The following is a 12,667-nucleotide window of genomic DNA, read 5'->3' as shown; positions in this document are numbered from 1 at the left end:
TGTGACTTTGCATTCGGAGATCTGACAGCATCATGACAAATTTGCGTGTGCGTGCATCGCTTTTGCGACTACTCTCTCAGGTCCACCTGCAAGTAGTGTATCAGGAATGGCAGTGCCCGTCGGCTACTGGCATTGCCAGGGCAGCGTCCTGTAGTGCAGAGCGCGGCGCTGTCTCCGTCAGTCTGTGCTAAGGTGCAGTTATGCTGTAGCTCGGGCAGCCGCGTGGGTTTTGCTTCATCATGGCTGACCCCAGCACTAATCCAGTATGCTGCTTTGATTGGTTTCTGGGATGGTGCAGGCACATGCAGAACTCTGCAGCCCCCCGTTTCTTTCCTTTCGGGCGATATCCGAGTTTTGCTCCTCGTGGTGTAACGTCTGTCTGACAGTTGCTTGAAATCTGAGCATGTCTTGAGTCTAGAAGGGGAAGTTGGAGTTGATGTTTCTGTCTGTGGGGAAGAGGCGGTGTCTCTGGTTTCTGTCAGCAAGGCGGAGGGGTTTCAGCGTGCCAGCCCGCAGGGGAGCGGTGCTCTGCAGAGAGTAGTTTGCTTGTAAAGGAGGCGGAAGACCTTCCATCTGCTTCATGGATTTGGAACTGAAAGTTGAGGATCTGATTGCTGTGGAAAAGTTGGTTTGGAGGCAAGGGCATACAGAGAAAGAGGGCAAAGGCCGTATTTGAAACCAGGAAGGTCTCCGTTCCTCAGGCTGTGCAGTAAGCCACGCGCCCGAGATGAGCTGCCAGGACTGCGCCGGGGTGCAGCAGCAGGGCTGCTTGCGCTCCACGTGGGTGGTGGTCTCTGGTCTGAGGGGCCGGTCAGGTTTCCGGCACCCCTGTGGCTGCTTCCTGGCCTCTCTGCACAGAAGAGCTTCCAAAGAAGGAACCTAATTTGCTGCTGTTTTCCTGCTGACCACCTGATTTACTGTTGGATCCGGTGGAAGTATTAAAAGCTAAAAATCTCAGCTAAAAGATTTTCTTTCTTCTTTTTTTTTTCCTTTTCCTTTTCTTTTTTTTTTTTTTTTGGCCTGAATTGTGCTAGATCTGAAGTGATCCACTTGAAATAGAAGAGGAGAGTAATCCCTCTGGCTGGGACTTTCCCCTTCCCTTTTAGGTAGAAAATGACTTTTCAAAAAAATGTCTCATTGGATACATACCTAGTTTATGCATTTTAGTTAGCTTTTGCTTAAAAATTAGGTTGTCTCAGCTGAATGCTTTTTTTTACAGTATAATGGAAAATAGTGGAAATATCAGATGTGCTGCTGATCCCTCTAGCCTTTGCCAAGTGGTTTATCTTTCTTTTTACCTGTCCGGTGTTTTCCATCAGCATTATCAGAGTAGTGTGAATCCTGCTGTGAACCTCTAATTGCTAAGATGGCATTTCGGGAGAAAAGTGAGCTTTTGGCCTTCAGGAGTGAGCCAGTGAACACTGTGTCTAGGCAAGCGGGGGAGAATGTGACTGCAGAGACACAGCGGCTACTTTAAAATGAATGGATTTATTACACAGCTTTCCTGCTAGTTTGGGGACATTTGCCTTTATCTAATATCACCTTATAGGTTTTTTTTTTTTTTTTTGAAAATGCTTTTCTGTGCACTGTTCAGAATTTTTCAGTCATACAGAAGTATTTAAGATTAAAACCTTAATATTTAATAAGCTCTCTATTGGCAGGCTCGCTCTCCTTCTAACAATGTGAGATTGGGCTGCCAGCTCAGTGGATTAATGGAAACATAGAGTTGGATTTAAAAGCCTTGAATGATAATCTTTAAATATGCTTAGGCATTGTGGTTGTGCAGATTCCCTGGGGATTCATCACGTTCTGTGCTTCAAAAATTGTATTGAAGACATAACTGAAACTACAGCACAACGCTGCCTACTGGCAAATCTACTTTCATTCCTGGGGCTTAAATTCCTTCTGTGTATGTCTACATACCCAGAATGTCATTCCTTCAGGGTTTTCATTTCTTATTATATTGTTGCCCTAGGAACAATTTTATCTAGACTTTAAAAAGAGTTGCAGAGTCGAGCTGAGCAACTTTCTGACCTGAACAGAGAATCTGATGCTTTCAAATCAGCAAACGTTGCTATGTGGCAATACCGAGGGTGAATGCAAAATTGAAGTGAAAATTGCATGGAGGCTAGAGATGTGTGCTCTTAGTAAGCTAGCCAGAGAAAATTCAAAAAAGACCTGCTCAGCTCAGCTGGACTCATCCATTTTATTTATTTATTTATTTAAATCCTGACTGTGAAATGCTATGGCACTTCTGGTTCACTTAACCCACATCAGTACTTTTATCATTTTCTGATAGCGATCTGAGTAGTCTTGCTGCAGATGATAATGTAGACACAATGTGATGCATTCTGGGATGTCTTCAGACTTGAGAATATTTTCATTGCAGGAGATTTTTTTTTGTTGTTATTATTTATACAAGAACTTACCAGTCTGAAAGGTGGTTGGACTTAAAGCTGCTTTACTTGTGTACACATTTCTGGGGATTATCTCAGTTTTCGATTTAATTTGCCCCTTCACTTCATGCTATAAAGCTCTTAGGGAATCTTTAATTTTCAGTGAGAGCTCACTAGATTAAAATGAAAATGAAATAAGCTTGCACCATCAGCACTGACAATGGCAGTATTGTCCCGTATTTCTGTTTATGCTTAGCAAGAAGCTGCTTGTATAAATAAGGCACCAGGGTGTTCTGCTGTTTGGTGCTAGATCTGATTGCAAAGCCAGATGTCCTCATGTTCTGTATAATTGCATTGATGTTAACAAATCTTTTTAACTTGCGGGACACTGTACTCCATGTGAGCGTGTGGACCAGTAACACACTGGCTATGGCATGCTGAGTTCTTTTAAATGTCATGGATCTCAGCAGTTTTCAGTAATGTTTAAATTACATTATAAATTCATCCCCCACTGCTGCCTGGATTGATCTCCTTGTGTGGCTGGAAGTACTAAAGGTTGCAGGATATAAGAGAAATCAATGTCTCTTGTAGCCATTTCATCATCTGACTATTCCAGTGTCCTTCAACAGCTCTGTGAACCTGCATAGCCTAGGAGGAGAGGAGATGGGATTTCAGTGTGGTGTTTGGAAGACTATAGGAAAGCAGGATCAAGGAAAAGCAGGTAAACGAAGCTGCATTTAGCATTTATCTGCAGACCTTTCACTATTGTGTATTCGAGGTGGGGTTGGTGACTGCCCCCCTTTTCCCAGAGACAGTAGCAGCTGCTTTGCCACTGCTTGGAAGTCACCGGTATGATTGCCCTGGGCAATAGGAGGATCCCAAGCAGCAGTAGGTTGTCCCAGGCTGCAGTACGGTAGGGCATCACAGCTTCAGTTCTGTAGATCTGAATAACGGCATGCTATAGACAGGGATTGCGTCAGTCCTAGAACTTGGGGAATCACCATCTGTGAGTTTACAGAAGACTCAAAAAGCTGAAATCCACTAAGTCATAGGGATTAGGTGGAACCGTTTATAGAGATATGCACTACAGCCCTGATTTGGTTCTGGGAGCATCTTCTTTTAAAAGAAGATTGTGTGGGTCATGAAAGGGCTCACTATGTAACGTAATTCATGGGATGCTGCTCTATTTCTGTACCTTACAGTGAGGAAAAAAGGCTCTGCTCAGGTGCCAAGCATTGTGTGCCCAGCTCTTTCATCTGTTTCTAGCATTCTCCCATATTTTTCATCTGCGTTTTCTTCTTATTTGTCGTTTTTAGTTTCTCTGTTCTTTCTTTCTCACCTTCTATGGTGTAATACCATAGAAGTTGGAAAACTGGAGTCCTGTTGTCATCTGTAGCAACCAAAGATTGCCTGTATTGGAATACTGTGGTTCTGAGAAGAATGTACGTACGTAGAAGTACATCAGCTCTTGATTCCACTGGAAAAAGGTAGCGTGATGTCCAGTAAGCCTTTAATTATGCCAGTTTTCCATGTGATAATTCTGTTTTTAAACCCATGAGCGCTTTTTTGAAAAGACATCTTGATAACAAAGAGTGTACTGTGTCAGGGTAACCAGCTGTGGTGCACAGCTATGAGTAAGGTGGTGTTTAATGAGGAAGAACTTTAATGCATGAACTTCACAGGAAGGAGCTTTAAAACTTCATTTTTTATTAGCACCAAATATCAAGCAAGTTCCATGACAACAAGCTGTACTTTCAAGGTGGTGATTTATTTTGTTTAGGGAAAGTGAGCGGGTAATTATATGACACATCAATCCAATTCTTCTGTTTGCATTTGCAAATCTACAGTTCCTTCAGTTGTGCACAGTTTCTGCTCTTCCCTCAAAAGCAGAACCTTTTTCAACCATGAGGTTTAGGGACATCCCTGCTCTTCAAAAACCAAGCAGTGTGACTTAGCTGTTCACAAGGAGACTAGGGAGGGCAGGGGAGGGCTATTTCTGTTTTTCTTTTTGACAGACCCGTGTGTCCCGCTCCTGCAGCTGAGCTCACAGCTGGCCATTTCTCAAGTAGCCCTTTGTCACGTGTGCCTCCATGCAGTCTCCGAACTTGGCTAATGCCAACATCACTTTCCAACTAAATCGCTATAGTTGCAAAGACAGCAAGCGCTGCTGGGGACCGAGGACGGCTGTGAGGATTATAGAGAAGTTTTTACGGCTTTGACTGTCATAAATATCTGGTTATCTGCTGTCAGCGAGCAAGAGGAGGGTTTCTGAGAAAGCACTAGACCCTGGACCATACTGAAGTGCTCTTTTTATGAGTGCTTCCTCTTATCTGAGTTTGTATATGGCATGAACCCCCTTTGGGGTGTGGGGCTCAATTCCTTGAGAAATGAAAGCCAATTGAAAACTTTTTTGGGGCGGGGAATAGAATTTATCTCAGAAAGGTACCATAATGACAAATGTGGGGACACATGCACTGTGCCGCTCCACAGGGGGTGGATGTATGCGAGCTTTTCAAAGGAACAGCAATGGCAGTGTTTCTAGGTTGAGGCACTTTTTTCAGCCAGTTCAGTATCCTAGGTGCTTATTATCCAAGCTGAGATGTAGTAATCGGGATCAGTTAATTGCATGTGTGGATGTTGTACTAGCACTGAGCGAGTTTCCAAGGTAAGCTGGGTAAAGGAAAAAAGGAAAAAAACAAAACCCTGAAATATTAGTCTCTTTGGGAAAGCAAACCAACCAGTGGCTGTTCTACTTGGTAACAGTACTTGCCTAGCAGTTTGCATGCTCGTATCAGGGAAACTGAGGACATTCAGAGAGCAATTCAGACTTACTCACTGGTTAGGTTCCTAAGTAGGGTGACAAGAATTACATGGTTACAGTACTTATTTTTCCCTCCTACATAGGGACTGTGGTCTCCTAACGCAGTGACAAACCTAAACTGCCTAAAACCACGCAAGGCGCCTACCCTTGGGCGTCTAAAGCTATAAAATACAGACGCTTCCCTCTGCATTTGACAGACTGGCTGCTCGATTAACCAGGTATCCATGTGTGTAGTAAGCAGCACAGGTACAGGTAGTAGATCTGGAGCAACTAAGCTTTACAGTCAAGGAAGCATCTTTGTGGACGAGGGAAGTGAGGTGCATCTAAATAGACTTTCACAAGCCAGTTCCTGAAATCCCTTTATTTCTGTAGTAATTTGCAGTTATCTTTAGGATGAGTACTTTAAACCTAAAACTTTATCACTGGTAGCATGATAAAATAAATACATAAGCAACACATGTTAACAGTTTTAGGTTTGGGTTTTTTTTTTTAATGTTGTACTTTGTACAAAACTTAAGATTATATAATTATAGACAGTTATATATTTTCTTCTGTTGGCTGTCACTGAAACCAAAACCTATACTAATAGTTCCATGAGAATGTAATGAGAGGTTTATATTGGATAAGGATCCCATCCTTTCAAATTATTCCTTTAATTGCATGTACAGTGAATTCTCTGCTAAACACCTCTGTAGTAACAAAACACTCTATCTCAACAGTGATTTCTGCAGAAAAAATACCAGGGAGTTGTTTGAGAAATTGTTTTAACTGATCAGTCATTTCTACATTAAAGACTATGCATTGTGAAGCAATTCATAAGCAACCTGGGCAGCTGTCTAATGTACACCAGCGTGGGTATGGCACAGTGATTGCAGTGAATGCTTTCTGGCTATGCGAGGGAATGTAAACTAAGCTGTACTTCCAGCTCAATGAAAATCACAATTTCCAGTGAACAGAATGACATGCAGTATTTCTACGGAGAAATATTTTTACAGGAAAAAAAAAAAAAAGAAGAAAAATCAAGGCCCAGGATAGAAAGACCTTTTACATAGTCAACTGATGAGATTTCAGAAAAGCAGCCTTTCAAATTGCACATGTTGTATAAATTACTAATGATAGATTTTTCATTTGTTTGAGTTCTTTTAACATATCAGAAAGTAAGAAACATAGGGCTCTGCACTTCTGATGTGTCAAGACAAAAACTTCGAATGAAGTTTTCTGAGCTGCGCGCTTAAGCCTGTTTGTAAATGTTTTCTATGTGTTCTTCTTTTTATTTGCTAATGCGTTAGTATGTTTTCATTTGCAGCACCACTGCCCTGTTGACAAAAATTTCTTCGTGTTATACAGCCAGCGTTATTAGGTAAGCATGAAGATCCCTGGTTGTGTTAAGTGCATTTGAAGAAAAATAGCAGGATGCCAAGTGTAATACTGGACTGGCTGTTGATTAAAACAGAAACACCTATAGGTGGTTATGCCAACATGTATTTCAGAAAGCAAAGACAACTGAAATAGGATAGCTGTTGGGGAAGATGAACTTGACTTAGTAGGTATGTTGAAATGATGGCATCCTGAAAATCAATAGGATACTCTATTACCCCGATTTAAGCTTTATTGGGAAGACAAATTAGGCTGTAAAGGTAATCGAGTTGCTCTGTGCCCATAAATTTCCATTAAGTTCGCATTTCTGAAGTAAAAGAACTGAGAGTGATTTAATGAAATTGAAAGGCAAAATGTTTAAAATCCCCATAAGGAGGTTTTTTTTAATGTGTATGGCACAATGGAATTGTGAAATTCACTGCTATAAGATAACACTGAAGTCAAAGGCTTTAAAGACTTCAGAGAAGAATTAAAGATAGATGTGGTTAATGAGACCATCTAGTGGTACACTTAACAAGATGAAATTCAAGAAATGCAAACCTGCTACTGACTTGATGGAGCTGGAAGAAACTTCCACCAAAGGACTGGATTATCCTTTGTGAGGTTTCCTGCAACAACCTCTAAAATATCTGGTTCCATCCACTTTCAGGCCGTTTCTACCCTTATACTTTTAATAGTACTCCTGTGTTGGTCCAAATACACCGAATTTAGAGGCAATTTCACTAGCAAAACTAGAATAGCTGTTTGAACTAGAGGGTGCAATAAATTACATTGGAAAAAGCAAAGTGTTAGATATGACTTCAGGCAAGCTGCCTGGTATAACCAGACCTTCTTCGGATCTGGTACCAAAGTTCCTAAGGGTCCATGTCAGCAGAGGGTCTGCTGTTACTTTTCTGAGTTTTCCTAGTCAGTTTCTGAATCTAAGCAACCACCTCCTCAGAAGCAGAGAAAACCTTTTATTTCAAAATTATCAGTAACATAAAGTCATGGGTTTTGTGTCTACATGCTTTTTGTTACATCAACAGTAAACCTGGATCCCCCACTGTTTCCTGAAATGTTACCTGTATTGCCTCTCACATACTTTCAGCTTGCCCCTTAAACAGGAAACTGAAAGGGGTATAAATTTATCTAGGAATGGGTAAGCCACTTAACAAACAAACAAACAAAAAACCCAAAAAAACTGATAAGCAAGGACAGATCAAATCAAAGGTACGTAATGAGAAATGACAAAAAGGAAGTATGCTATGTATTTTTTATTGCATGCGTTCTGTGTGTGTGCATGCGCACACACATCTTTGGGTATGTGTATACTCACTGTATAGCTTGCAGTGTGAATATGTTCATTAAAAAGAATACAAAAGACATTCTGTTGTAAACTTTAAAGAATATTTAATAACTTTTAAAAAATAAAATGTATATTTTAAATTTTGTTCTTTATATGAATGCACAAAAATGTATCATTATTGTTGCAGTGACAAAATCCAAGAAACAGAGGAGACCTGTCCACTGTGATAAGATACAGGTGATAATCTAAAAGAATTCACAAAGGAGCTCCAAACAAAATTTTCCATGGCAAGTCCTGACTTTCTTACTGTGAATTGTCTAAAGCAGTATCTATGAAGATCATTCACATTTAACATGAATCCTTGAGGACAAAGTTAAGAGTCTGGTTTTGAAACAAATGCCACGCATTTTTTTTTTTTCCTGCTGCTTACCTTTGGTGCCACACTTACAGCACAACAATGAAGTTATCAGGTATGTGAATGGCTTTTAACTTTTTCCATACTGACAACCTCCTGTCCTATCTATGAATGGGGGAAGAGGCAGTTTGGAGCCACATGCTCTGAGAGATGGAACCAAACAGTGTTTAGTTAGCTTGTGAGAAGTGAGGGGTGGGTGGACTTGCATAGCAGCCATATTGCTGATGCTAGATAAAATATAGTTACAAGCTTCTGTGCAAGTCCCTCCTCTGTGTATTATAAATCATACAATCCTGCATTCAAATGGTAATCATTAAATGGAAGAAAAAAAATTTAGAACTTTGGGTTTGAGGGGATGGAGTAAATAAGTATTCATAGAACAGAAACTGGAGTGAATTTCATTGATTGTGTGCTATAAGATGTAGAGCTAAATAATTCTATTGAACAAGCAATAAGATTTGGCTGCTACTGACATTTACTGTACAAGAAAATAAAACACATTCTATTATATATATTTTTATATATATTATTATAGTTGTGAAGAAGATGAAAAGACAGAAAAGCCAAAAGTATATCAGACTGAATCTAAAAGCCAAATCGTGGTCTTGCTGAATTCAGTAGGTCCAGCTGTACACCCTATTCCTTCATACCTTGTTATTAAGCACAAAGCACAATGAGTATAAATGAGGAGTGCTTTGCTTCAGTCTCTGACTTTTTTGCCTTTGATTCTGTCTTTAATTTTAAATGTATTGAGTCCTCCTTCATGTTCAAAAATAAGACAGGAAAATAATATAAAAGGCTTAATAAAAGTGACAAAGAGCTAATGGAAGCAATTGGAATGACTTCTGTGTTGCTCTGCATACCTACAACACAAGCAGCCTTTTAAAAGGGCGCATTATATGCTGCAGGGTAATTATAATCAATCAGTGCACTCAAGTTTATGCATACTATGGAACTTTTTAAATAACGTTACTGTGACACACATCACAATATTCAGACTTTGTCAATAGAGAGGCTGCAGCTCTTTTAAATCTGAGCCTTGTTTGTGTATTGTTGTATGCAGTATGAGCAGAGGTTTGAAATCGGATTGTGTTGCTAATGCTTTAAGCACCATATCATCTGTTCGGTGGCTTATGTGAAGAGAGTTAATACCATCAAATATAGGAAATAGTCCAGTTCAGACCATCAGCAATTTGCACTACTCTTACACTGCCAATGGAGATGTTACTGTTTATGCAATGGCAGTTTGAATGTTACTGCTGAATGTTGCTGTTGCGGTGACTGGGATTTACAAATAGAGTATTGCTCAAACTGCCTATATCTTCTTTTTGAAACCAAGGCAGTTTATCTTGTAAAGATGCCTAAACCATGGTAAATGATCAGAGGAAACCAGAAAGGGTGACTTGTCTTCAGTCTTTCTACTGTTTATCAATTTTCTTTCTTCTGTAGGTTTTGCTGAAGTCTAGCCATCTAAGGGCTCAGCATGCGTTATTAGGAGACTTGCAGGATGAGGGTTGTGGTCTCTCATCTCCCTGCACCAGCATCAGGTAAATTGATGCGAGTTGCCCTCTGTGGGAGCTCTGTTGCACAACGGTTTGCACCTGAGCCTTCACGACTGCTGTCTCTGTGTTAATTTTTAATGGCAGGGACTGCTACCAATAGACTTGTCTGTCTTTTATCTTTCTTAAAAAAATCAATGTTTTATTAATGTGTTCATCACTCTGTTATGCTGCTTTTCAGTGCTGGAAACTCAGAGCTGTCAGCAGGAGCACCTGTGAGTACAACTGTTATAATAAACCATGGCAAGAACTTACACTAACGGTACGTCTAACTTGGAATTGCTTCTATGCAGGTAAGAAGAGAAAAGAGTGGAGGGAGGGAGGAACAAACTTATACCACCTCTCCAGCTCTCTAAGAACAGGACTGTTTACTGGTCTGTCTCGGCTCAGGAAGTGGAGCATGAGACCTTGGTGATTACAACCCCAAGAATAAGTCTCTTGTTCAAGGCAGAGGTGTCTTGTGTATTCTTGGGCTACTCACTCAGTTAAACCTCTGTCTTGGGTTGAGGTCTGCTAACATTTGTGGCTTGTTGGTATGGCAATAAAATCCGTTGGTGGTGGTTAGGTTGCTGTGATAGCGAGTGATTGGGATGCCATGTAAAATACACAGAAGTAATGTATTACTTTCAACTTAGCTGGCACAAGTAAATGCCTGACACTACAGCAGTTGCTGCATAAAGGTAGGCATAGGATTTTGAAAGGTACTTGCTGTTTCACAGAACAGACTGTCCTAAGCGTGTCTCCCCAAAACATGGAGTAGTTTGGGCCTGAGGGTGAGAAGACTGCAGGAAATCAGTGAGGAGAAAAAAGCTAAGCAGTGAGAGTAGGGATTGTCAATGGTGCAGGTCCAGGAAAGGATTACTTACTGGTGTTTGGGATCTTGCTGTACAGGCTATGAGCTGGAAGAGTCCAGCTTTCCTGCTGGAAAGTGCCTTTAAATCAAGGTAAGCAAAGCATCACTTGTAGCTGAGACCTGCTGTTGTAAGCACTAAAGGGTACAGGGTGATGTGTGCCTGAACTTGATGCATGCCTCTAGTCTGTCACAGTAGGAATGGCTGCAATGGGCACCTGGGAGGTCTATCTGTTTCAAGCAAGCTGGCTGCAGGCAGTGGGCCAGATGAATTGCTCTGTTAGCCTGTTCCCTGCTGTCTGCTTTCTCCAGGATGCTTCTGCCAGTCCTTATCACATAGACATATGCACATTATCTGGTGCTGCTTGCTGGTGGGAAATTCTTTGCAACTTGTTTGACTGATAAGAAGCATCTGATTCTTAACCTCATAGCCAGAGTTCATACAGAAGGGTACTACATAAAATTACTTGTTACCAGTGCACGTGGAAGAAATCAGGCAACCGTGGGCTGTTTTCTGGCAAAGGAAAGTTACGACTTTGATTTCTGCAAATTCCACAAAATGTGAGGGATATTCAAGCCAACTGCCCTTGAAGCCAGAAGGAGGGAGATGGCTATGAAAGGCAGAACTGAGAGTGACTCCACTTCCAACAAAGACTGACGTGCCTTGGCTGTCATAAGCAAGCAGCTAAAAAAATTCTAAGCATAAAAACATCTGAAGTCTTAATAACTCTAGAAAAGATGACCAATGTGCAAAAGACTTATCCTCAGCAAGCCAAACTCTATCATACCTGCAGGTGATGATATCCCAGAGTAAATTAATGAAATGGTGACATTCAGGGAAGGAACAGCTGACAGATTTGTGTGGATCTTCAAGTGTGGAAATGAGTGATATTTTCCAGACTAACTTGAAACAGGAATGATTTAAAAAAAAAAAAAAGGGAAGAATGACAGAGAGTGCCCACTCGCAAGTTGTTTACTGAAATGAAGATACAGCTGAAGGTAATTATTTGTTTCCCAGAGGTATAAGTGATAGTGCCTCCTACAAGAAATAATACTCAGTTATTTCAGTTGGAATGTAAAATGGGATAGAAAGGTTCCCTCTTTCTGAGGTTAGATGCTAGGTATTTCACCTCCTTTCAGAACACTAGGTGTATATGAATATATACTACATATACAGCCAACAATCTGCAGTGCCGCTGGCAATTAATAAGTGAGACAATGTGCAATGTTACTTCCCCTTAACAGCCAGATCTCACTGCACAGATTCTGTCTGATTAAAAGCCTGATGTTGCAGCACGTGAGACTAACATGTTTCTGAAGATGATCCTCTCCTGGCTACAAAATCATCTTGAAACGCTTGGCGGCAGGGCAGCTTGCTCTTGACAATTCTACCTGTGCGTTAACTGGAGTAATATTATAAGTGCATTCAATGCTAGCTACTCTGCACCTTCTTCAAATGCTGAAGAATACTCATTTTCTACACCCTCTCTTCCAGACTGTGATATGCTGGAGGGCAACCTGGCAGCTTTCACAGAGGTTTCCTCAAGTGCAATTTTTTCCTAACATCAGTTTGCAGATCAGCCTCTCATAAGCAGCCTCCTTAGTCTTGCCATAGGCCAATGAAAAGGAACCATTGCTGTTTGGAGGTTGTCTTCTGTTTAAAGAGAAGGCTGCTTCTTACCTGTGCCAGTTCAAATACTCAGTTTTTCTTTTCTTCCTCCTTCAGTAAAGTGGGGTGATTCACAAAATCTTCAGAAAGATAGCATTATACACAGTTTATATTACAAAGGGGGGAAAAAAAAATAAAGGTCAGATGAATGAGCATGAAGGAGATTTCTCCTGTGTCCTTTGGAGGAGAAGCAGAGAGATTGGGAATGATATCTATGCACAGTAGGTGTCTGCCTTGACTACCTGACAATACATGGTCATTGCAAAGGTGAGTCCAAGAATCTAAGAGAAAAAAC

The 12,667-nt window shown here is 40.9% G+C and overlaps 1 protein-coding gene and 1 long non-coding RNA gene across 11 annotated transcripts in view; one reads left to right on the top strand and one right to left on the bottom strand.

The window, feature by feature from the left end:
* Window positions 1–999: 999 nt before the first annotated feature.
* On the top strand, window positions 1,000–12,510 carry LOC104143727 (uncharacterized). 2 transcript variants are annotated; one of them, XR_011141295.1, is made up of 4 exons: window positions 1,000–3,117; window positions 3,713–3,883; window positions 6,524–6,577; window positions 8,067–12,510. It is a non-coding gene; the product is annotated as an uncharacterized lncRNA (long non-coding RNA). The 2 variants fall into 2 exon arrangements; XR_011141294.1 differs by having other exon boundaries at window positions 1,000–3,883; window positions 6,524–12,510.
* TSPAN4 (tetraspanin 4) overlaps window positions 4,083–12,667 on the bottom strand; it is a 439,431-nt gene continuing 430,846 nt past the window's right edge. For all 9 annotated transcript variants that reach the window (XM_068944743.1, XM_068944745.1, XM_009674396.2 and 6 more), the window contains one exon: window positions 4,083–12,653. In XM_068944743.1, coding sequence (XP_068800844.1) covers window positions 12,585–12,653 — 69 coding nt within the window. In that variant the 3' untranslated portion in view covers window positions 4,083–12,584. The remainder of the gene's footprint in view (window positions 12,654–12,667) is intronic.

The sequence above is a fragment of the Struthio camelus genome, chromosome 5 (genome assembly GCF_040807025.1).
Source record: "Struthio camelus isolate bStrCam1 chromosome 5, bStrCam1.hap1, whole genome shotgun sequence".
Taxonomy (NCBI): Eukaryota; Metazoa; Chordata; class Aves; order Struthioniformes; family Struthionidae; genus Struthio; species Struthio camelus.
This window is presented reverse-complemented; position numbering and strand designations above follow the sequence as displayed.